The 22,837-nt window shown below is 34.7% G+C and overlaps 1 protein-coding gene and 1 long non-coding RNA gene across 2 annotated transcripts; both read right to left on the bottom strand.

Annotated features, from left to right (window-relative positions):
- Positions 1–8,428: 8,428 nt before the first annotated feature.
- Positions 8,429–17,530, bottom strand: LOC149799833 (A disintegrin and metalloproteinase with thrombospondin motifs like). Its single transcript, XM_089957135.1, has 10 exons — positions 17,400–17,530; positions 16,747–16,769; positions 15,891–15,996; positions 15,154–15,303; positions 14,223–14,358; positions 13,399–13,509; positions 12,802–12,832; positions 11,778–11,972; positions 10,043–10,203; positions 8,429–8,559 (listed from the first exon to the last, which is right to left on the bottom strand). Exons 1-9 carry the CDS (start codon positions 17,408–17,410, stop codon positions 10,055–10,057), a joined length of 912 nt encoding a protein of 303 aa, XP_089813261.1. The 5' UTR covers positions 17,411–17,530; the 3' UTR covers positions 8,429–8,559; positions 10,043–10,054.
- Positions 17,531–18,157: 627 nt separating this feature from the next.
- LOC149799832 (uncharacterized) lies at positions 18,158–21,310 on the bottom strand. The gene is made up of 3 exons (XR_016420924.1): positions 21,156–21,310; positions 18,818–18,896; positions 18,158–18,370 (listed from the first exon to the last, which is right to left on the bottom strand). It is a non-coding gene; the product is annotated as an uncharacterized LOC149799832 (long non-coding RNA).
- Between the last annotated feature and the right edge of the window lie 1,527 nt (positions 21,311–22,837).

Below are 22,837 nucleotides of genomic sequence, written 5' to 3'. Positions count from 1 at the left end.
TTTTATATCTCTGTTGTGTTTGGCCCTCTACAAACATTGTCCTTAAACATGTCCTGTATAATTTCCCCATAGTTCCATGCATGTTCAAGGTCCACTTGTCCCTAGATAGTGCCATGTTCAATTATCTTTGTCCCTAGACAGTCCGATTCCATTCTCGTCATACATTTCCTATGCTCAATTCCCCTTGTCCCTAAATAGTCCCATCCTATGTTAAACTTTCCTTTGTCCCGCTATAGTCCCTAGAGAGACACAATCCATTGTCCCGAGACAGGCCCAATTCCTTGAGCTGCTATAGTCCCACCCATGTCCTGTATAATTTCCCCATAGTCCAATCCATGTTCAAGGTCCACTTGTCCCTAGATAGTGCCATGTTCAATTATCTGTGTCCCTAGACAGTTAGATTCTATTGTCGTCATACATTTCCTATGCTCAGTTCCCTTTGTCCCTAGATAGTCCCAACCTATGTTAATCTTTTCTTTGTCCCGCTATAGTCCCTAGAGAGACGCAATCCATTGTCCCTAGACAGGCCCATGTCCTTGAGCTGCTATAGTCCCACCCATGTTAAATTTCCCATGTGAAATTTTCCCATGTTAGGCTATCGTCCCAGGGTGTTTTGTAATGTTAATTCCAATTGTCCGTACAAATCTTGTCCGTGAATCGTCCCATTGTCCGTAAAGTGGATAAAACATTCCCCATGTTAAATTCCCATTGTCACCATAGTGGATCTAAAATTCCCCATGTTAAATTCCCCTTGAGGGTAGAGTGGATATAGCCATTTTTAAACATTAAGGTCCCATTGAGGCTAGGGTGTCCCCATATAATACTAAAACGTGTGCTTTACTAGTATAATTACATGTAGAATCTATGTTGGGGTTTGGACCGAGACAAAGAAATCCCAGGAAAACATTATTTGTCTACCCACAAACTGGGATTTCCTTGTCTCGATCCAAACCCCTACGTAGATTATTTTTGTCACCCATAAGTGTCCTTTAAAGTAAAAAGAACTCTTCATTAGTGTAATATAGTTTACGCCCAAATGTTTACATGCGGCTCATTAGCAGTATAATGAGGGCTGTGGTGTGACCGTTGAATCCGAAGTACGCAGTTTATACGCGTGAGCAAAGAACCCCCCACCCCATAAAGCGTCTCATAATAATGACGTATTATCATATTTAATATATGGATGTTAAATGAAATTAACAATAAATAAATAATATTTATTACAGGAGAATGTTTCATTTTCATCATTTCCAGTTTTGAAAAATTATATTGTAAATGATAAAACGATACTGGGTACGGACCTCTACTGTAGTTATACTTTGTACAAGCTGTAACGAAGAGTATCATGTTGCATTAGATTATTCAAGGGTAATTAGAGATCTGTGTCACTGTCGTATATAACTTTCCTTTTCTTTGGAGGAGGTGAAACTGTCTGTGACATACTTGTGTTGTAATTAATATTGATTGGAAAATTACCCCGTGTATGAAAGACCCTCCAAATACGGACCCCAGCGGATAATCAGGTGCTGAACGTTCAAGTTCACGGATTATCTGAAAATTTATTTTTCTCTCTTGGAAATATGACAAGTGCTACAGTGAAATTTGCTTATTGATTAACGTGTTGCCGGATAAATGATTCTTTCTGGCTGGTAAGTGCATTATTTATTATTGAATATTGTAGGTATAATTTTGATTCAACTGGAGCATAATGGAGATGCTTAACAAAATTAGAATAAACCATGTTTGACATAACATACTTATGACTGTTACTAAGTTTTCCGTAGTAGTTAAGAGAGTCGGGATGATATGAAGTTTATAGGTTTATAGTCTATGTGCATGGATCAGTGTTTTTCGATATAGGTCATTTCACACAGCAAGGAGAATTTTATTCTATCTGTAGCACAGTCAATTTTCAGGTCAGCATCATTAAATGTAGCTAACAGTATATAATGTGTTTCACGCGAAGTATTTAAAACTAGTTAGGTAGCTTTAGCTACATGCAATGATGCTAACATGAAAATATACTGAACTAGGCCTGCATATAGGATAAAATGGACAATGCTGTGTGGAACGAACTAGCATAACACCAAAAAGCTCGACATCGTGTGTGTGTCTTAGTCAATCTCGAAATGTTTTTGTATGGTGTGATCTCAAAGATGGATTGACCTTAAGTTACTATGTTTTTGTTATATATTGTTGTTTTTGTTTGCTTTTAGAACAACTACGTCAGGCACAGCAGAAGACAACAAGGGTTTCTTTTTTTAAAAGTAGCTCTGAGCGCGTGGACACATTAACTGAGATGACTGGTCTGAGATGACTAGACTGAGATAAGAAAAGTAGGAGTAGCAAAACAGCTAGATTTCTCTGTCACATGGGTGAGAAATGTTAGTTCCCTTCCCTGTCGAAGGAATACAACAGTTCGATAAAAATAAAAGGATTTGAATTAGATTTTCTCAGAGAATGCCACATTTTATAACGTTAATTGGCTGATAGAGAGATGGCAAAAATATTGCAAAAAAAAAAAAAAAAAAAAATCAAAGCAGAATATATGCATACAAGTTTTCTTCCATTTTATGATTCTTGATTTACAGCTAAAACTTTTTTAAACCAAAAACTTGATACCTTACGTATGAAATCCTCCGTGGTTTTGACACATCAACGACCATGTTTCTTGACAAACATGTACATGAAAATCAAAACCTAGAAAATTAAATCTTTCTTAAAACTAAAACGAACGTATTATGCATTATTACCTTTTTTGGGGTGCATAGTGGTGTAGTTGTATTAATTAGCTTTGTAAAGAAAAAGAAAAAAAGATCCATTATCTTTTAAAATTAATAAAATTCCTTTCATTCATATTTTCTTCACAGGATTTGATATAAATCTAGAAAGTGAACACAAAAACAATAGTTTAGAAAGGAAATTTAGATCTTGATCTGATGAATTTACATATTCTTGGTTACTGATTCAAAAAAGTTTTAATTATTTACAAACGATTGATATAATAACGTTATCTTGAAAAAATAAAAATATGAATTTCATCCCTTTGTAGAAAAGCTTTTATGCTATTCTTCTTGCATAAATATACCCAGTTTTTATTTGCAGGAAAATAGAAGACAACGTTATATAAGCTGAGGGTGCTGATTTCAGAAATTTAACATTTCCGCGCAGGTCAGGGGGACATTGAGATAACATTTCCAGAGTTACGCACTGACTAGTTGGCACAGTATCCCTCATGTACAGTTCACAAAATTTGAAATAGAAGTCAGTTTCGCAGGCCAGTCTGTCTTTTATTTGGCTTACTAAGGTTGGATAGATGAAATAAGTAATCAGCTGATACACGTATTATAAGGAAGGGCAAAATGAAGTTTTTTCTTTTGCAACCCAAGATTATTGCAATAAACGTTTATTAATATTCGAACATATTATTGGAATCGAATTTTGTACAACTTACCTAAGCATGGTTACATATCCCACATGAGCAAATATCCATATATTTTAGAATCTATGGGATCAGAAGTTCGCATCATATAAGATGTCAATATATCTATAAGTTGGTATGTAAGGCACATATCTGAATGTGTGCACTTAAAATATCCCAAAATGTTTATTTTCATATCTCGACTATGCTTATTTTAGCTTAGTACTTTGATATAGTGCGATATTGTAGCTTCGGTTGACATCACATTCCAATGAATCATTCAACTTAATGGTTAACGGATAATATTAAAATTATCAAGAAATGTTCAAACTTATCATTTGATTTATTTTTGCATTCTTGATCCTAATAAGTATATGGTAGATGTCCCTATATGCAAATGTCCATCCTTTTGTACAAGTTTTGGGAATCAGAATTTCTCATTTAGTTGATGATATAGGAGCAATTGGTACATATCACTGAACTGTGATGCCACATTTGGCTGCATTCACTTACTAGTAGTATCAATTAATTAAGCATATTGTCGCTGAAATTTCCTGTATACTAGTATCTGCTGTTTGCACTAATGATCAAACCTCACCGTCCCTGCATCGCCTTAAAGTTTATGATACCAAATGTAACTAATTAGTTATTTAGCCTGCAAATGGCTAAATATATTTCTATAAACCTCAATTTGTTTGGATGAATTTATCACTTTAATACACGCCCATAACTTCACTTTTGAGAGTGTCGCTATGTAATTTTAATATTTTCCCCATGTTTGCAACCTTAATGTCTTTTAGAATATCCAGATCTAACACATTTCAACTTCATTTACCTTCATCTTACCGTTTCCTACAATTAAGTGAAACTTATATCTTTTCAGGTCTAGCCTGGTATCTGGAATAAAGCAGAAGAGTTGGATAAGTTTGGAAGCTCTCCAGTAGTTTGGTGGTGATTGCAAGGTTTAATAATAATAATAATAATAATAATGATAATGATAATGATAATGATAATAATAATGAGGACTTTGTATAGCGCCTAATCTTTAAAAGCTTTAAGCGCTTTACAACATTAGACAACACCTATAAGATAAAAAACATATAATGATATGATTACAAAAACAAACACCATGAAATTAGAAAACATTAAAAAACATGCTGAGAATATTTAAGGTAGGAACATTATTAGGTCTTTAAGCTTGTTAAATGACATATACAATTGTACCTGTCAAAAGATTAGATCATATTACCACACCGATATATAACACCTCAAAGACATGGCTCAGGTCTTCATTAGAGAGATCAGCACCATTGGTCCAGTAAGGCAGAGACTCCCTGGAATTGTATTGTCCTATTATATTGTCGCCGTTCTTGGTTATCAATATTGAAATGGAATGCACTTTTGCGATAAAACACGGTACTAGTCCTATGAAAATGTTAAGTTCGAGTGTGCTATTGTTTATAATAACAGCTGCATGAGTAACTGACACAATAAATGTGGAACATAATACCTGTCATTGTTTATTTAGTGTGTACACCTATATGCATTTGAACAGGCATATTGCAATCTGGTGCAAAAGTCACAATGCGCTATTTTGCTTCACTACCCCTTGGAAAAATGTTATCACTTGTTTAGACCTAAACTACCATTTGTTTTAAATAGTCAACTTTGTTCTTTTAAAATTTGTCAGCTTACATTTTAGAACTTGTATGAATATTAAATTTTTCATTAAAACTTAGGTGTCTAAATTTAAAAGTTTATTTAAATTTCCATTAAAATGTAATCATCAATGATTTTAATTTCAAACGTATTTTCAGACAGGCTTCATCTTGTGTTACAACTAAGTCTTTACTGTATTGAAAAATTTCTATAATTAAGGAAGAAAGAGCAAATTTAGTTTTGTTTTCACAAGAAAATTTGGGCTAAAATTTGCACCCTGTTGAACGCCAGCACTGCACACTTTCTGACAGATGTCACATGTCTTGTTTGCTTGGAAATTAAAAAAAAAATCTTTCATTTATTAAATTGAAATATGTGTGACATGCAAATATAAAAGTTAAGATAAAATGGTCGTAAATAATTTGACCTGACAGAAATCATATCATAACGAATCAATCCATTTCAATACTTATGAATGTAGCACATTCTATTTTAAGAGCAATTTTTTCTTGTCTCCTTTTGGTGGGGATACAAGAGATAGATTTAGGCATTCTTGGTATGGATTTAAAAGTAATTGTTCATTCTTTAGAATATGTCCTTATGCTGCTGTTGTCTCTGTGTGGTTAGGCGACAGTAACAGTTAGTACCAAGGCCTTTGTTATGATCCGGAAGTGAAATCTGTGTTCCATTGCACATTATATTGTTTACAGTCCAGCTTCTCAAAGAAATGCTGGTGAACCTATAAGAATAACTTCACTGTGACCTTATCTCTAAAGGTACTTTATAGCAAGATATGATATATTATCATTTGGACGCAAAAGAAAATTCAAAAGTGAGAAATAAATGTAGAGAATATAAAGTAAATTAGTTCTGTTCTGATTCCATGTAGCATAATCTGGCGACTTTGGCATGGTCACGTGATCTCGCCTGGTCGGTATATATGAGAGCCATCTGTACTTGCAATGGAGGGGTATTATGAAGCGGAGTTGTGTGAAGACGTTCCTTTCAAATGAAGCAGTATAATCATCCAGCTGGAGCAAGCACATATGGTCGTAGTTCGCAGAACAGAAAAGGGCATAGACGTACGAACATCTTAGAATCACGACCTTACAAACATAGGCATTGTAACTGCAGATCTCTCTTCTCTCATCATTTCGTCCTGTTCGTCGCTCGGTCAATCTTGAACGAATGACGACCCGTGACCACGACATAGTTGACAACTGAATGCGATTTTATATCAGCACATATCTGAACTGACCTGTTTTATACCAGTACTATTGGTAGCTGAGTCCAAGATGTACTTTATAATAACACCACTTGGTGGCAGGCCAATTGAGTTGAAACATTTAATATCATAATTTTAGGATCTTAATAAATTCCTATCAAATGTATGACCTTACCTTCAAAATAGTCTTAGCTATTAACAGGCATGCTTTCGTTTGGTTTGATCTTTCTGGGCAACATATCTCCGCTAACTAGCCTAAAACATTGTTTCTCTTTCTGTACATACTTTGTTCAATCTGGCCATTTGTGAGGTTCTACCTGTTTGGAGGTACTGTCCCCAGTAAAAATAGATATATGGCGAAATGTTTTAAATACATTTACCATGGGTGCTTGGCGATGTGGTTTTCTCGATCTAATCCTAGGATACAAATTTGTGAGTAAAATTATGAAACAGTTAAGACTTTTATATTTATTAATACCGTAAAGAAATAAATTCCTGACTCTCTGTCTGTATCATTAATATACCATTTGATAACACTACATAAGACAAAAAGAATCATCGAAAGATTTTAACATGAAAACAATATTTCAACAAGAGGAAGCTAAGTTCATTTAGTACCACTTAAATATGGTACGCATCTTAGGATGGTGTACCTCATCATATAGCCACATAACCTAATTAAAATTCACTAAAAAACTCAACCAGTTTTAGAGCTTCCTGTAAAACAAACAAATATCCATTATTTCTCGATCACTTTGAGCCGATGATCCATTCTACTTCTCGATTTGATTAGTCTGCCCTAATTCATTTACACGAGGACGGTCTAGTAGAACCTTTGTAACGATCACAGTTAATAGATAAACTGACATTGTATAAAACCGTAGCTCATTTAAAGTTCCCGTGTTTAGTATTTGTTTGGGTTGTTGCGACTCTATTATCTTAATCTAAGTAACATAAAGAAGCGAAACCAAGTTTAGTAAAATCAACAAATAAATGTATTTATCTAAGTTAAAAAGTTCAAATTTAAGAGGAAAGTACATTATTGTCAGTTGAATCCATAATAATCCTAAACGTATTATCATAAGTCCAAAATCAAAGGATGTTCTGAATGAATTCCAATACTCTTGAATGTACTGATGTACTAATAGTCTTGAATATGGTAATACACCAGCAGTCGTAATGTATCCCAATGATATAAACCATACATCTTTGAATGAAATTACACCAATTAAAGAAATTTGGTTTGAGTCGAAAACGTCAATGAATACTTTGTAATTCCAATGAATACGTTTTAAGTAAATGCTTCTTCTCAACTTAGATCTGAACCCTAACGACTGAACTTAAAACTAAAATTAATAATGTTGTTTACCACATCCTTTAAATATTAATACCCAAATTTTACTGAACTAAAACAAAATAACACGCCCAGGAGGTGTGTCACGTGTTCGCTTCCAGAATATTCTAAATTTTTAAATATGGTTAGACCTTGTATTAAGATCGAAGTAAACATCTTTAAAAGTTAACAAAACTCAGGCAGACATAACCCTCAGTCAGTGAAATAGTCAGGTCGGCCAGAACTCAACCCTTAATCACGGACAGGGGTCAGTCAGACAATATAGTAAACATAACAGCGTACATTCGGCGCCAATGTTACATTTTCATTCTAAATGTTGAATAATTTTCCCATTTCACTGACCACCCATCTCTCTCTCTCTCTCTCTCTCTCTCTCTCTAACGTTCTCTCTCTCTCCTTATCTCTCTTGCAATAAATGATATTGTTTTAAAAGATACAGTCTTGTCAGTACCTGCTTAATGTCACACTAAAATATTTGCATACGTTTTGTCATCATTGAGGTATGAGTGTTGAGGGAATTAGACACAATATACGCTAATATTCTATTTCATATCTTTAAAACCGAGTATATTGTTTATATTGTCTCATCGCTGATGAAACATAAAGCCGCTCCTCAAGTGAGATTATTCCCTAAACCATGAAATGCTTTGATATAGACAGAAGCAGACTGAAGGCGAACGTCTAAAAAACAGGACTGATTGCGAAAGGTTGATTGCAACAAATGATTTTGAAATGAAATCTTTATTCATAATCAATACATTAATATACACGTCAAACTTTCCGTTCAATCGAATTCACACAGAAAATATTTTTGTTTAAAATAAAAGACTCAGCTAGCGGGTACATCGAGACGATTATTTTGGTCAATCAACGTGATGTAGCAATGTTACTTCATTGGCTCTGAAAAGAAAAGACTTGAGCATATAATGGCTTTGAAAAGTGGCTTTTCTCAGACGAATGTTCAAAGTTAACTTGATGCTATTGTCAGACATTGTATCATAGCTTTTTTTCTGAGGAAAATGTAATAATCACATATTCTCGATGTATCGGCATTGGGGTATAGTTATATGAATAATAAACTATGGAAATTTTTTGTGATATTAACGCTCCTGTGGCCTAGTGGTTAGAACGTCCAGTTAGCATGCTGGGGGTCGCGGGTTCTAACTCCGGCCTAGTCGTACCAAAGAATTAGAAAAATGATTATAGCATCTGCCTCGCTTGTCGCTCATCATTAATAGATCAGTGTTAGGACTGCTCAGTCTGGATAATGTGACTGGGTGGGACATCATGCCACATGCCTGCGTCATGATGCCCCAGTGCTAGACATAAACATTCACATTGCAGTCATCGTAGTGAATTTTTTTTAAAAAAAAACTACGTTAAAAATCCAAACACACACAGAGTGATATTAAAAAACAAATAATAGACCCCGAATAATTTGGGTACTTGGAGGTATCTTATTGGGGAGGATGCACTTGACGTTTTGTCGATTCATTAGAATATTTAAAGGGTAGATAGAATTACGTTTGGTACAATAACGTGCACTAATTATGCAAACATGATATGAACGAGGTAATTTGTCCATAGCACGCCCACACAATGTATGCAAAACAATGCATGCATTTCGAGTCGAAAAAGTCTAGATGACTAATGCATGTTTAACCCATCGGGTCATTCTGATAAAGTAATATTCGATGTCATAACTTTCAGAGAGAACAAAATCAGTGAATACCTAATACTCTCTAGTGTCATATTCCAATGAAGAAATGTTAAACCATATAACCAGGTAATCACTGGGTATATATATGTGTCTGATGTCTATCTAAATAAAATTCCCATTTCCCTGTGTGAGAGCACACCTACAGCAAGCCTTGTTCAACCGTATCAACACATCACATTTAATGTTACACATCTTAGAAATTAAATCTGTATGGTCATGCCGGTAACATATTTTAGAGCGAAGTTTATTTTACCTAGATGTTTAAACGCAAGTACATGTAACTTCAAAAGAGAAAGCTCACCTTTTAGATTAGTTGTATGAAAATACTACAAAGCGAGCGATCTTTGTGGATGCCTTTAATTCAAAACCAAGAGAAGGTCAGATACAATGAAAATTAGTGTATATCTGCGACGAAACTATTCACAGAGTTAATCATTTCTCAGATTAGCCATTTAAACTTTATATTCTCTTTCATGCTAAACGAAGTTCTTGACGAATGGGCACGAATCAGCCAAAAATCTATGTAAGTGTCATAGCCCACAATGAGATTCATGGATTATGTCCCGGAAAAATTATATCATTATTTGTGTGCATATAATATACTTGTGGAATGAATTTTTGAAATCGACATCGTTATATAAACGGTTGCAAACGTGGGGATACCTCATTAATACTTCATCCTCGATGACCAGTGACTTTTTTAGAGCAGGACGCACAGCAGTTCCCGGACCATTTTGAACAGAATTTTGACTTCGACGAATAGAACGAGCGAATGTCGGCACAAGACCAATTATTGTAACCTGTATCTTCGCATTTAAGCTCGCCTAGAGAAAACAAACTAAGAGATATCACTAACTTACAAGAAAGAAACACACAAAATCAGAGAAACAGAGGACTGCACTGGGTAGAAATGAAATATAATAAAAGTTCATGGAATATATTACTTGATAGAATTATATGAAATACAGCTGAATATATTATAATAGAATAAAGTAAGATAGATGTGGGAATGATAATAGTACGGTAGTGTGAAATGTTGGATTATTTTCTTTTTCTTCTCGGTAACAGCCATTCCTGTCATGTACTACACATACCCAGATCTGCAAACTACACAGACCCAGATCTGAAGTCGCATAATGCGCCGGTAGACACGGGTCTGTGCAGTTAGGAAGGTATGATCAGTAGAACAAACAACAAAGACCTGATTTGTAGGCCTATTAGACTACGGCATATCAGCATATATGTTGTTTGCATTTTGATTCGACTTATAAGCTAGTATATAAGGTACCAAACAAATATTCCAGTACCGCCTCCTTTGTTATCCTCGTCGCCCTCCTACCTGACCCAGTACAAAGCAGTAATCAGCATTAGCTCCCTTTGGTACTCACACCGCCGCCAATGGGGTGGTACCACCTTCTTTAGCAACCGTTCTGTTACTAATCATCTGTATAATTCGTTGATAATATATTATCAATTATTGTACTCTGTGACTTGATTATCATTTCTTTACGATACAGTTTATAAAAATATACCCAGTTGCTGTTCAGCATGCGTGTCTGTTTGAACCTATACACAGATACATATATATGCAGGCAAGGCGATGGGTGCCGTTTACCCGCGGAACTGGGTTTAAATCTCTGTAGAGTACGAATTAAAAATTCTTTAACCTATATGATAGTATTATTTGCATTAAAATATTAATTCTGCCTACTATTATCAACAGGGGCGGATTAAGGCTCACTAGTGCCCTAAGCACTGACAAATCTTGGTGGCCCCCTCCTTTCCACGTACACCTGAGAAGATAACCCTAGGGTGCACCATGATCAAGAAACAGAACATTATGATCAATTTGCACTAGTTTTATCAATTTTTCTTACAAATCTTCATTCGGTTTTTTTCTTTTCACCCATTTCTCAACTTTGTGGTGCCCCCTTTGGCCCTGGTGCCCTAAGCACGTGCTTAGTCTGCTTAATGGTTAATACGCCCCTGATTATCAAACAGTGATCCACTGAATCCAGCGATATCACTTTCCGTTCTGTCTGGTGTATATTTATAATTCTCTATAATTAATTATATATACCTTGATTTCTTTCATAGGAATCCGGAATGACTGTGTAGATACATGAGAATTAATTACTAGGTCGTCATGCGAGTGTGTCTGCTACTACACTAGTGTATATAACACAGATTGAGTAACATCATTGTTTGGTGATGTGTGAGGGAATATGGGCTCGTATGTGCAGGCAAGGCAATGGGTGATGTTTACCCGCGGACCAGGGTTGGAATCTCCGTAGAGTACGAATTAAAAATTCTCTAACCTGTATGCTAGTATTAAAATATAAATATTGACGTGTGTGTGTGTGCTTGTGTGTGTGTGTGTACCTCATGAATTGCTCACCTTTGCACGTTTCACAACAGACGTTGCCAAAGTCAGAACAGAACCTCTTTTTGTGATTGTAAACTTCGTACATTTGTTTACACACATCGGAATCTCTGCAGGAGGGTGGATAAGTGGACGGCGCACTCGTCGAAAAAGGAGTCTTTGCACCATTAACTGTAGTGGTAGTTGGTTTGGGAGTAGTTACTCCAGATGCTATATATAAAATAACATATTGTTTTAGAAACTTATAACAATTTAAAATTTTAATAAAATAAGATTAAGAAAATGAAATCAAAATAGCTCTTTGTATGTGTAAAATGTCTCGTGCAGAAAGCTTCAATGTATATTCTGCCATCGTTTGTCATAACCGATATTTTGTTTTATTATTTGTTGTTACCAAATAGATCTCCACATGGAACGTTGGCTTTCCATGATTCAGGTTATTAATGCTTAAAAACTAACCAGGAATTTATAAAATAATTAAAAAAAAGTTGTCAAAGTCACTGGGAATTTCTAAATCTGTCGATAAAGGTGGACACTCAGTCTGCGTTTACAGTTTTCCATATCGACACAAGGATTTTCATTTCATTAAAAAAAGTCTCAAAGTTATGTATGTGATCAAATTATTTGGCTTTTGTATTACTGTCATGTGAAAAATAATTCATCAAATATTTTATACATAATAAATGTCATGAAGATCTTTTATCACATACATAGTGCGTGTATAAATATCGTCCAGCAAAATACAGCATTGATCTTGATCTGCCGTTGTATAATTCACCGGCCGATCGCGGTCGTTACAGATTATTTTTCAAACGATATAAAGTGAACATATGAGTTCCAGAGAACAGATGCACTATCCCATGATTATACAGTAGAATGCTTGATAATACTGGGCAAAATTGTCAAATTTATACAAATAAAACTATCACTAAGGGTAGATAATTTTGTAATTTTACTCTACGGAGATTCAAATCCAGTCCGCCTACCTACCTTTATAACGATTATTTAGTATATTAAAATCGAGAATAAACATGCTTACGTTTCGAGACGCATAGGCCGTCAATACACCACTGTAAAATACATAGATTGACAAACATCAAATACCCTAATATGGAAATACATACGCACACATAAGCTTGGTCAGAATATAGAAAGAAATGCTAATACTGCACAACCTAAACGAGGATACAGTTCAAGAACTTCGGTATGATAGCATAAGTCCAAGCTATAGTCTAGTGTTTACTGTATTTTAATCTTGATTCCAAAGGCCATTAAATTAGCAAGTGCTGTAAATATGCTGCCATGATTCAAAGATCTAAGTTATGATACTAACGGTATCTAACACCTATCTTCTTATAGCTAATGTTTACAAAATCTTATACTTTGATATCTATATTTATACTAAATTATTTCCTATTGCATTTACAGTGTGTTTGTTGTATCTGTATGATATAATACTGCTTTAGATGCATATGTATTTTGCATAGGAATCAGTTTTTCCGAGTTATTAGTGTTAAGAAATATGCGTTTAGGTTGAAACTTATTTTAAGAATAATGTAATTATATTTCCATTACGACTGCATTACCTACATGAAGTGTATGCATAATTTAAGTATTTATCTGTAAAGCCAAATACCTTATTTCCTGTTCCACATTGCGTGCCATCTGCAGCAACCTGACGGTCGCAGTATCCATTTTGGGGGTTGTAACACGTCAAGGATACACATATTTTATCTGGGTTTGGAACCTGGAATGAAATAAGTACTAGTATAGAATAAGGTCGCCTGAGTTGTCTGAGTGCTCCCACTCTCTCTCTCTCTCTCTCTCTCTCGTGTGTTATCGCTGGTTTATATTCGTAACCTCCAGACGCAAATTGTCAAAATGATCGTGTGGTTGAATATTTTAGATGGGTAAAAAATAAGGGATTTTTATAGGAAGAAGTTTGGTTGGGTGGGGATGGTTGCAAATGGCAGAGGAGAAAAATAGTCTCTGCATGCTGACCGGCTGACATTTTCAGATTCCAGCGTTTGGAATCATCTGAATATATTTTAATGAGGTTGTTAACTTGGTGTTAAATATATGTCATCACTGACTTTAATGCTAAATCTAACCCGTGAATAAAGCCATGCAAATCCAGTTTCATTATATTGCATATTAGGTATTCTTGTCGTATAATTGCATGTCTGAATTTATTTGAGAGTAGTTTAAAATATTAATACTGCCATTTATGTATAGTTTACTTTGCTGTCCAGTACCTCTCGTCCCCGTAAAGATCGCAGAGGAAAGATTGGTCAAACAAACAATGAAGTTGTCTTGAAACTTGAAGCAGCTGCTTAATCAAAAATGGAATTACGATGTGAAGCAAAGACGTACAGACGGACACAGACAAAGTGTTGGATAATATATCCGTCGTTAGCGTGTGCATGATTTTAATTTAAGATAAAGGATCATTCTACTTACACTGCATCTATATGAATCTTGTCCAAAGGCAATCTTACATTGCTCTTCTGCACTGTAGATCTGACCTGGGTAAAGTTTATTGTAATTATCGTAGTCCCCTTTATTATAAAACGTAGCTTCGTCTTTAACACAGGATCTGAAAGGTGGCGCAAGCAAAATGTGTGTATATGTGTGGGGATATAATATAAAATCGTTCAAAAGCATACATTAATCCTGCTGGAAAATTCTCAAATCGTTCCTTATTCATTGAATGTTAACTTTATCTAAATATAGGTGTCACCAAAATGTGAGAACTTATTACTTATCAGTTATTCTTCTTTTTCTGGTCATCTCCGCAGCAGTTTCATTATTATGTCGTAATTCCGAAAGAAAGTTTTTATTTTGCTTGTTTTCGTCAAATTTAGTTTCCTTGTTTACTCCAAGTCTAATGGTCGAAAGCGCTTGCTTTTACCGATCACTGTCATTTCACCTCTGTCTGTTTTTGATTCGACTAATGTGGGTATGTGAGAAAGAATGACAGTAGCTTCTCGTCAGACGGTTGGCTTTTTCTCAGTTTTTGCATGTTCAACCTCCACCAGTTATACTGGCAGCCATGTATATCCTATCACGGGATTATATATGGTGTTAAGCTCACTACACCTCGCAAGAAAATCCGCAAATTTATTGGCTTGGCATAATCATTCCTATTTGAAATACTATTCTCCGATACTTAAAAAATTCCTTCATAAAAAGATGCACCAATTTGGAAATAAACTAACTACGATTAGATTAAAAAGTACAGAAATTTACAACGCCTCAGATGTGACGACTTTCAAGAAAAGAAATTATCTTTAAAAAATCCATCGTCAACAATTCTATGGTGCCTGACTTTCACTTATTTAAGCAATTCTGTCCATTTTAATATGGAAATATATTATCCATTAATACTTACTTTTGTGCAAGAGTTTTCTGAAAGGCGTCGATCGAACACTTGCTAAATTCCCATGCCCTGTGCGAGTATTCATCCACCAATCCTGGGAGATCCATCCACATGATGTTACCTTTGGAGCAACCTACGCCTTTATCATGATCAGCACCAAGACTATATATATATATATATATATATATATATATATATATATATATATATATATATATATCTTTTCGATTTAACTGTCGTAACGACCCTAGTGTGCCTCGAGTGCCTCGAAATGGAAAAACCATTTTGGACTTACTGGTTGATATGCCTGTTCTATTTTCACAACGAACTTGCTAAATTAGCTTTAACATATACGTGAAACATTGTAACAACTGATATGTTTCGTGTTTGTTTTTCTAATTCGGTTTGAAACAAATGTCATACAGATTCCTTACCATGGCAGCAATCAAAATGTGTATCACATTCTCTGTATAATTTCGTCAGTTTGAAAAAATTAGCTAATACTTGATCAGTTTGCCCAAATTGTTGACATACATGTTCAAAACTGAAATAGGCATTAATATTCATAACTCTCTCTCTCCATCTCACACACACACATACACACACACATACACACACACACATACATACATACATACATACATACACAGGGAATGAGAGAGAGAGAGAGAAATAGAGGGGGACGGAGGGAGAGAAACACAATCAATTCATAACGGAGCAATGTGTCCCTAATTATGTTTGTAATTTACCTATGTGCTAGCTCATGGCTAGCTACAATCATTGTATTAAAGTAGCCCGCTTCTTGAGCAAGGGCAACACCGGATCGCGTGCAGACACCGCTGATATAGGCAATGCCTGTAAAGAGAGACACAAATACTGCTGAGTAACATATCTGTATTTTCCTCCCAGACTGGCAAGCCCCGAAAAGGGTGTCCGCCATCTTTGAGATTAAATAGTATGATTGATTGAAAAGTGAATAGATGCATTCAGATCAACTAATTTTTCCGGCTTTTCTAAATGTTCAGAAAGGCGTAGAAATGTTCGGAACAATCCCCATCAATACCTTTTGATTAGATGGTACATGTGTACAATGTTAAGTGGTATTTGAATTGAAAATGAAAGTGTAAATATTCCATTATTTAAGAGATCTAAGCAACAGAGTACATTGCTGTAGGAGTGGTATATGAGATTTCCTTTCATTCCACACCTAATCAAAGAATTACACTTTTTACGCAACATAAAATATTACGAAAAGCCACCAGAATTCCACGGCTTAATGTGTGCCATTCGGCATTATTCGTTGTGTATTATAGGATTGTAGTTTAAAATTCGACGTATCTTCCAAGTTTAATACATTTTTAAATAATTGTGTCTCAAGTTTCAAATACTTGTGTCTTTGCTGTACACGATATTGGTTTCTAGATGTCAATAAATATGGACTAAAATGATTTATCACTAGTGTCTTGCTTGAGGCTTTTCTCTATGGTTTGCACACAAATTTGTACAGAAAGCCATATAAACACACACACACAACATATATATATATATATATATATATATATATATATATATATATATATATATATATATATATATATATATTACCCGACGAGCCGGTTAAACTGTACCTGGTAAATAAAAGAGTAGGAATTAAATTAAGTATACGAATCATTTTTTTATTTGATATAAATTAGTAAAATGCATACATCATGCTATTTTAATTGAGATACAGTTAATTACTCATTCAAAGATATCAAACATCCAACAGTATTTAAATATCAAACAGTAATCAGATTAATCCTCATTGGAACCAACTAGAATTCTTTCGAAAATTCTTGATATTTTCTCATTCACTGTTAGTCTTTTCATGTTTGGAGATCATCCGTGATGTCAGTATACGGGAAGGCTATTATATCCGTCGAGACCAGCATGAAAGTAATGCGAAAGTGCAAATGCATTAATATCAGTTCTTTTCTCTCAATGACAAAAATTGCAGGTGTGATTGGTCCTATTTGGAAAAGTTCGATTTCGTTAAAAGTAAATGGCCATTCACACGCAGATAGTTTGAGAATCACGCCTTGGAGTTGTGCGTCAAATTCGCCGCAGAGAAGAAATTAGTATAATCTTCGTTTATGAAATGAAATTTGTCTTGAAATAAATAAAATTCTAATTAGAGGGGAATTGTGGAAACTAACTGATTGATACTTATACAAATACAATTAGTTTAATTTTATTTCTTAAAAGTACAATGTACTTACCCAGTGAGCATAATAGCGTTATCAAAATCGGACCTTGACGGTATTCCAGGAGTATTCACCACCCAATCTTCGAACGCTGATAGGTAATCACCATCATTAATGGACCACACTCCATCCTGTTTGAATGGTTTCGCATTTTTGTACGGTCCGTCTGCCTCTTTCTGCACAAAAATGTATAGAATACGTCCAGCATTGTATAAATTTGGTGATTTACAAAATCACAAACACAAATACTGTTATATGATTTATATGTACAGATGGCAATATTATATCGATATCGACATGGCCACTGTTCGAGATTACTAATTTCTGAAGTTTGGATTCATTGGATATGCAAAAACTGATCTTAGTTTAGGACAGTTCATGTCAAATGCTTTGTGTTCCACAGTATTTACATGGCGGTGACAGAAGTCATGATCTAATGACTCTGTTCTTCCATAATTCAGACGTCTCAAATACTGTCTATGTCGATGGAAAAGAAGTTGCGTAGTCATTGAGGCAGACTTACGGAATATATAATTTGAGCCAGCTATCACATCGGGGACACAGTACAATTCTTTTTCACGTATGTATGATTTCACTATATAGTAGGGTGTGAAAAATAAGATCACGAGAGGTAAACTTACTTTACTTTACAATTGCAGCACATCAGAATTTAACTTTTCTAACTGAAATAATGGTGATAAAGAAATGAAAAAAAAAAAAACGCTGAAGAAAGTTGTTGTTATCTGATGTTAAGGAATTACTTGGAAATTTAAATTTGCAGATTTTAACTAATTGAGAGTCTAATTATATAATATATACTGATGATACTCAAGGAAGTTAGGTATTCAATATGATACATAGCATATGAAAATTTGATTATAGGATTTTATTATTTCAATGTCTCTTACCTTGACGACGGTAATTGCCTTGAGTGTTATGTCAATGGAGAAGGAGCGGCCTTTAATAGACTTGTACGTGAGGGCAACCTAGAGAGGATACACGTTCTTATATATATATATATATATATATATATATATATATATATATATATATATATATATATATATATATATATATATATATATCTATATGCGTGTCTGCGTATTGTGTGTGTGTGTGTGTGTGCGTGTGTGTCTGTATTACAGACTGAGAGAGAGAGAGAGAGAGAGAGAATTGAGACCTGGCGTACTCTGCTTTCTTTATATGACATTTTGTCATTAATTATCTTCTAAAAAGCCTTCCATAAAGCATCGATGAAAGGCTGTGTCGACTTTGGAATGCACATATTCACAAGAGTTTTTCTCATGTTTTCATTAGATATAAGTGCACGGAAAACTGCGCAACATTAATATAGAAAATCGAATATTCCTGCTTTGATATGCTTGCGATTAAACAGATTATAATAAAATCAATTTGCAGAAAGAAATACTTACGCCATTAATAACTTGTGAGACGTATTCTCTCACTCGGTTCATTGCGTTCTGGGTTTCATTGTTGGCAAGAGCATAAAATCTGCAAATACACAAATCATTTCTGGATATTTTGTTTGTCTAGGAAAGAAGTATGCACTATAATTTTGAATAGCTTTTAACTGACCTCTTCAAAAAAGTGTTCAGTTACTTGTGAAAGTTTTCCGTCACTGTCAATTGTCGAGAAAAATCTTGAAGTTTCTCCAACTACGTCAGAAAGACATTGTTATGACTGAGTCGTTAACGTGCTATTAGTATGTGTGTATAGGGATTATCAGGACAAGTAAGTAAGACATTGTTATGACAGAGTCGTGAACGTACTATTAGTATGTGTGTATAGGGATTATCAGAACAAGTAAGTAAGACATTGTTATGACAGAGTCGTTAACGTGCTATTAGTATGTGTGTATGGGGATTGTCAGGACAATTAAGTAAGACATTGTTATGACAGAGTCGTTAACGTGCTATTAGTATGTGTGTATAGGGATTATCAGGACAATTAAGTAAGACATTGTTATGACAGAGTCGTTAACGTGCTATTAGTATGTGTGTATAGGGATTGTCAGGACAAGTAAGGAAGACATTGTTATGACTGAGTCGTTAACGTACTATTAGTATGTGTGTACAGGGATTATCAGGACAAGTAAGTAAGACATTGTTATGACAGAGTCGTTAACGTGCTATTAGTATGTGTGTATAGGGATTGTCAGGACAAGTAAGTAAGACATTGTTATGACTGAGTCGTTAACGTACTATTAGTATGTGTGTACAGGGATTATCAGGACAAGTAAGTAAGACATTGTTATGACAGAGTCGTTAACGTGCTATTAGTATGTGTGTATGGGGATTATCAGGACAAGTAAGAAAGACATTGTTATGACAGAGTCGTTAACGTGCTATTAGCATGTGTGTATAGGGATTATCAGGACATTATCTTAGTCCTGATTATACAACGCACATTAAACTTGGTTATCCGAGAAAGGTACACAGGACAGAAGTAAATCTATAAGGTGGAAGTTTTTAAAATATAAAGTCTTTTATTTTATATAAATTGCATCCCCTTAAAAGATTTTGACTAAGGCATAACGACAGCATACTTTCCAGATTTATAAAATATCACTGCCTCTATTACTGCATTATTCACCTTTTATGACAAGCCGTAGGGCACACTGGGGATGGTTGAATTGCGGGTTCGAGTCTTGCAACAGTTCAGCTAAGGTCGGCTGATGCTACGTGTCTTTGGGAAAGTCGCTTTGCTGTCATTGTCTTGTCACTACAATTGCCTGGCATGTGTTGTTTTTACCAAACAATCAATCAATCCATGAGTCAATCGACGGAGTTTTCCTCACAGCGATATACGCAACATGTATCCATATATCATATCACACAAGATAAAAACATTATGATAAATCTTCGAAATACACATGACATTGGACGTATGGGAAATATGTGCTTATTTATATTCGGATATGATGCCATATGATATAATAGTTTAATTAGGTTTCATCTCTGTACATTTATAAAAAAAAGGTTTACAATTCGACGTTTAAAATATACAATGACTCCACTGTGGAATTCCGAAACAATTTGACACAGAACTAAAGCATTAGTCTATGAATAAATATTTCCGCACAATTTAACACGATAAGGCTGATGTTTGAACAAAACCTGCACAATTTTCTGGGAAGACTAACATTTCTGGGACAATTTAAAATATCCTCATATATTAGCACTTTTTGTAATGACGATCTATTAGTTCTCAAACACGCGACCCGTGGAGTTATTTCCCGCGGACTGAAACAACACCCGTAATTTGTAAAATAAATATTAAAAAAATGCCTCTTTAACCGCCATCCAGTTTTGATAAAAATTTGATTGTTGCATCGCTTACGTCTTGTTTCCATCATTTCAGCTGGATACCTTTTAGGTCAACCAGTTTCGGTCTATGGAAAGGTTTGAGTGATATTTCCCTCTGGCCATTGTTCAAGTCTGCACGTGGCCTTCGTGGTGATTTGAATTCGAGACCCTCATATAGCTAGTCATACTAAAATACCATGCATCCTGTATTGCAATAGCAAAATGTTGATTTTTACATCACGATAAACGGATTACTTTGTAAGTAACAATTAACTCATTTTCTGTAGAATTTAAACAGGTCAGACACTATTGAGCAGCTCTTAAAAATATTAATTTTAATTTGTTTGATTTGGTAAATCATTAAGTTTTCTTTGGCTTACTGCTTCTAATTAACATGATACGATTAAATCAACGATAGGCGTGGAAGGAAACAATGGTTACTTACTTTTGCCAGACAGGAGGATCCACTACAACAAGCAGTTCAACTCCGTACACTGTAGTGGCTCGCTTGTTCTTGTCTAAGTCGCTTTCTTCAACATTTATGTTGTCTAATGATCTCCGCAGATTTACAAAGAGACTCTTATTTACAGCTTCCTCCTCAACAACATCGGCTGTTAATAATAATAATAATAATAACAACAACTGTAATCATCAAAGCCAATACAAGTATCAATCAACATGTTCTGCGCCCGTTTTTCCATTCCTCATCCACTCGAATGATCTAGTTCTAAATATGCGTTTCCCCACTTCGAAACACCCGAATCCCTCCTTTTGATAACTGCTGTCGCATAAAGTTTAAGCATTCCCTCTTGTCTCAATGTGAAGCAAATAGCTAATGAACAATTTACTGGAATTAAATAAACTTGTAAGATGGTAAAGTTATCTATGATAATATATCCAGTAGCTACATTTTGGTACCTGTTTGTCAAAAATTTCGTAACTATTGAACTGCGACTATTAATAACACAAAATTAGCATATTAGGTTCTGGTTTAATCACTTGATCCACAGTATGTGTACTGCATAATAACACCGTCTGTTCCTCCTTTTGTTCGTCAGCGACAAAAATAAGGTGGAAATAAACGAGAGTTCGAATGGTCATATTCATGGACTATCAGATATAATGCCGTCGCTTTATCTTGCCAAAAGCTCACAGAAGAAACTCCAAAACCACAATTACATATCTAGTAACGTCTTTTATGTGAAACTTACGTATAATCGTATCGTTCGTTAGGCGGATATTGTCACCATTTGCCATTTCTTCCCGAATTACGTGAAGTGTATCATGGTACTCTCGATTGCTATATAATCTATCCACATTACTTAGATCAGAAACTGGAGCGAGATGGAAATACTTGTCTCCAATCCTTAAACCTCCTTTCTGTAATAATAATAATAATAATAATAATAATGATAATAATAATAACAATAAATACATCTCACAAGAATCAAACTTTAATTGTATTTGCAGAAGATGTTGACAAATAAAACGATCATATTATAATCTACTTCTTTACAGCTCCGAACCAATGGAAATTAAACTACTTTTCCTCCAAAAAAATTGAATGAGAACTGGAAAGGTTGCACATAGCCACAGTCGGACTTACCAATATCCTGGCACAGGGGCCTTTCGCTCTCCTGACACAACGAACAGTGAAAAAAGCGCTGTTTTCGATGTCGTGGTAGTATTTTCGTTCCTGTCAGGAAAATAAAATATAACATTTTTTCTTCAAATTATTTACATTCATTGTGAGTCATTCAAATGAAACTTACTATTTCAAATTATGTTTAACAACTTTGATAAGAACATCTTGAGTATTGTAAACAACAGAGTTCTGAGCTAGTATATATATTTGACAAAGATTTTGTCGTACTGGGAAAGGCTGTCAAAAACTGGTAATTGAAATACATACACATTCTTTGTACCATTCTCACACACGTGATGTTAATTAAAGACAATTATGATGCATTTTGATTTGGTCTCAGGAAAAATGGAATAAGAGGATAACCAATATTTTTCTCTTTTGGAATTTATGTAAGGAACATACGCTTCCGCAAAACCTTAGGGAGGCGAAGTGCCATTATTTAGATATAGTAGGCTAAAAAGTGGTGCGAAAAATTAATTTCT

This window comes from Sinohyriopsis cumingii, chromosome 5 (genome assembly GCF_028554795.1).
Source record: "Sinohyriopsis cumingii isolate HCF-2022 chromosome 5, ASM2855479v2, whole genome shotgun sequence".
NCBI classification, from domain to species: Eukaryota; Metazoa; Mollusca; class Bivalvia; order Unionida; family Unionidae; genus Sinohyriopsis; species Sinohyriopsis cumingii.
Note: the sequence above shows the minus strand (reverse complement) of the source record. Positions and strands in the feature narration are given on the sequence as shown.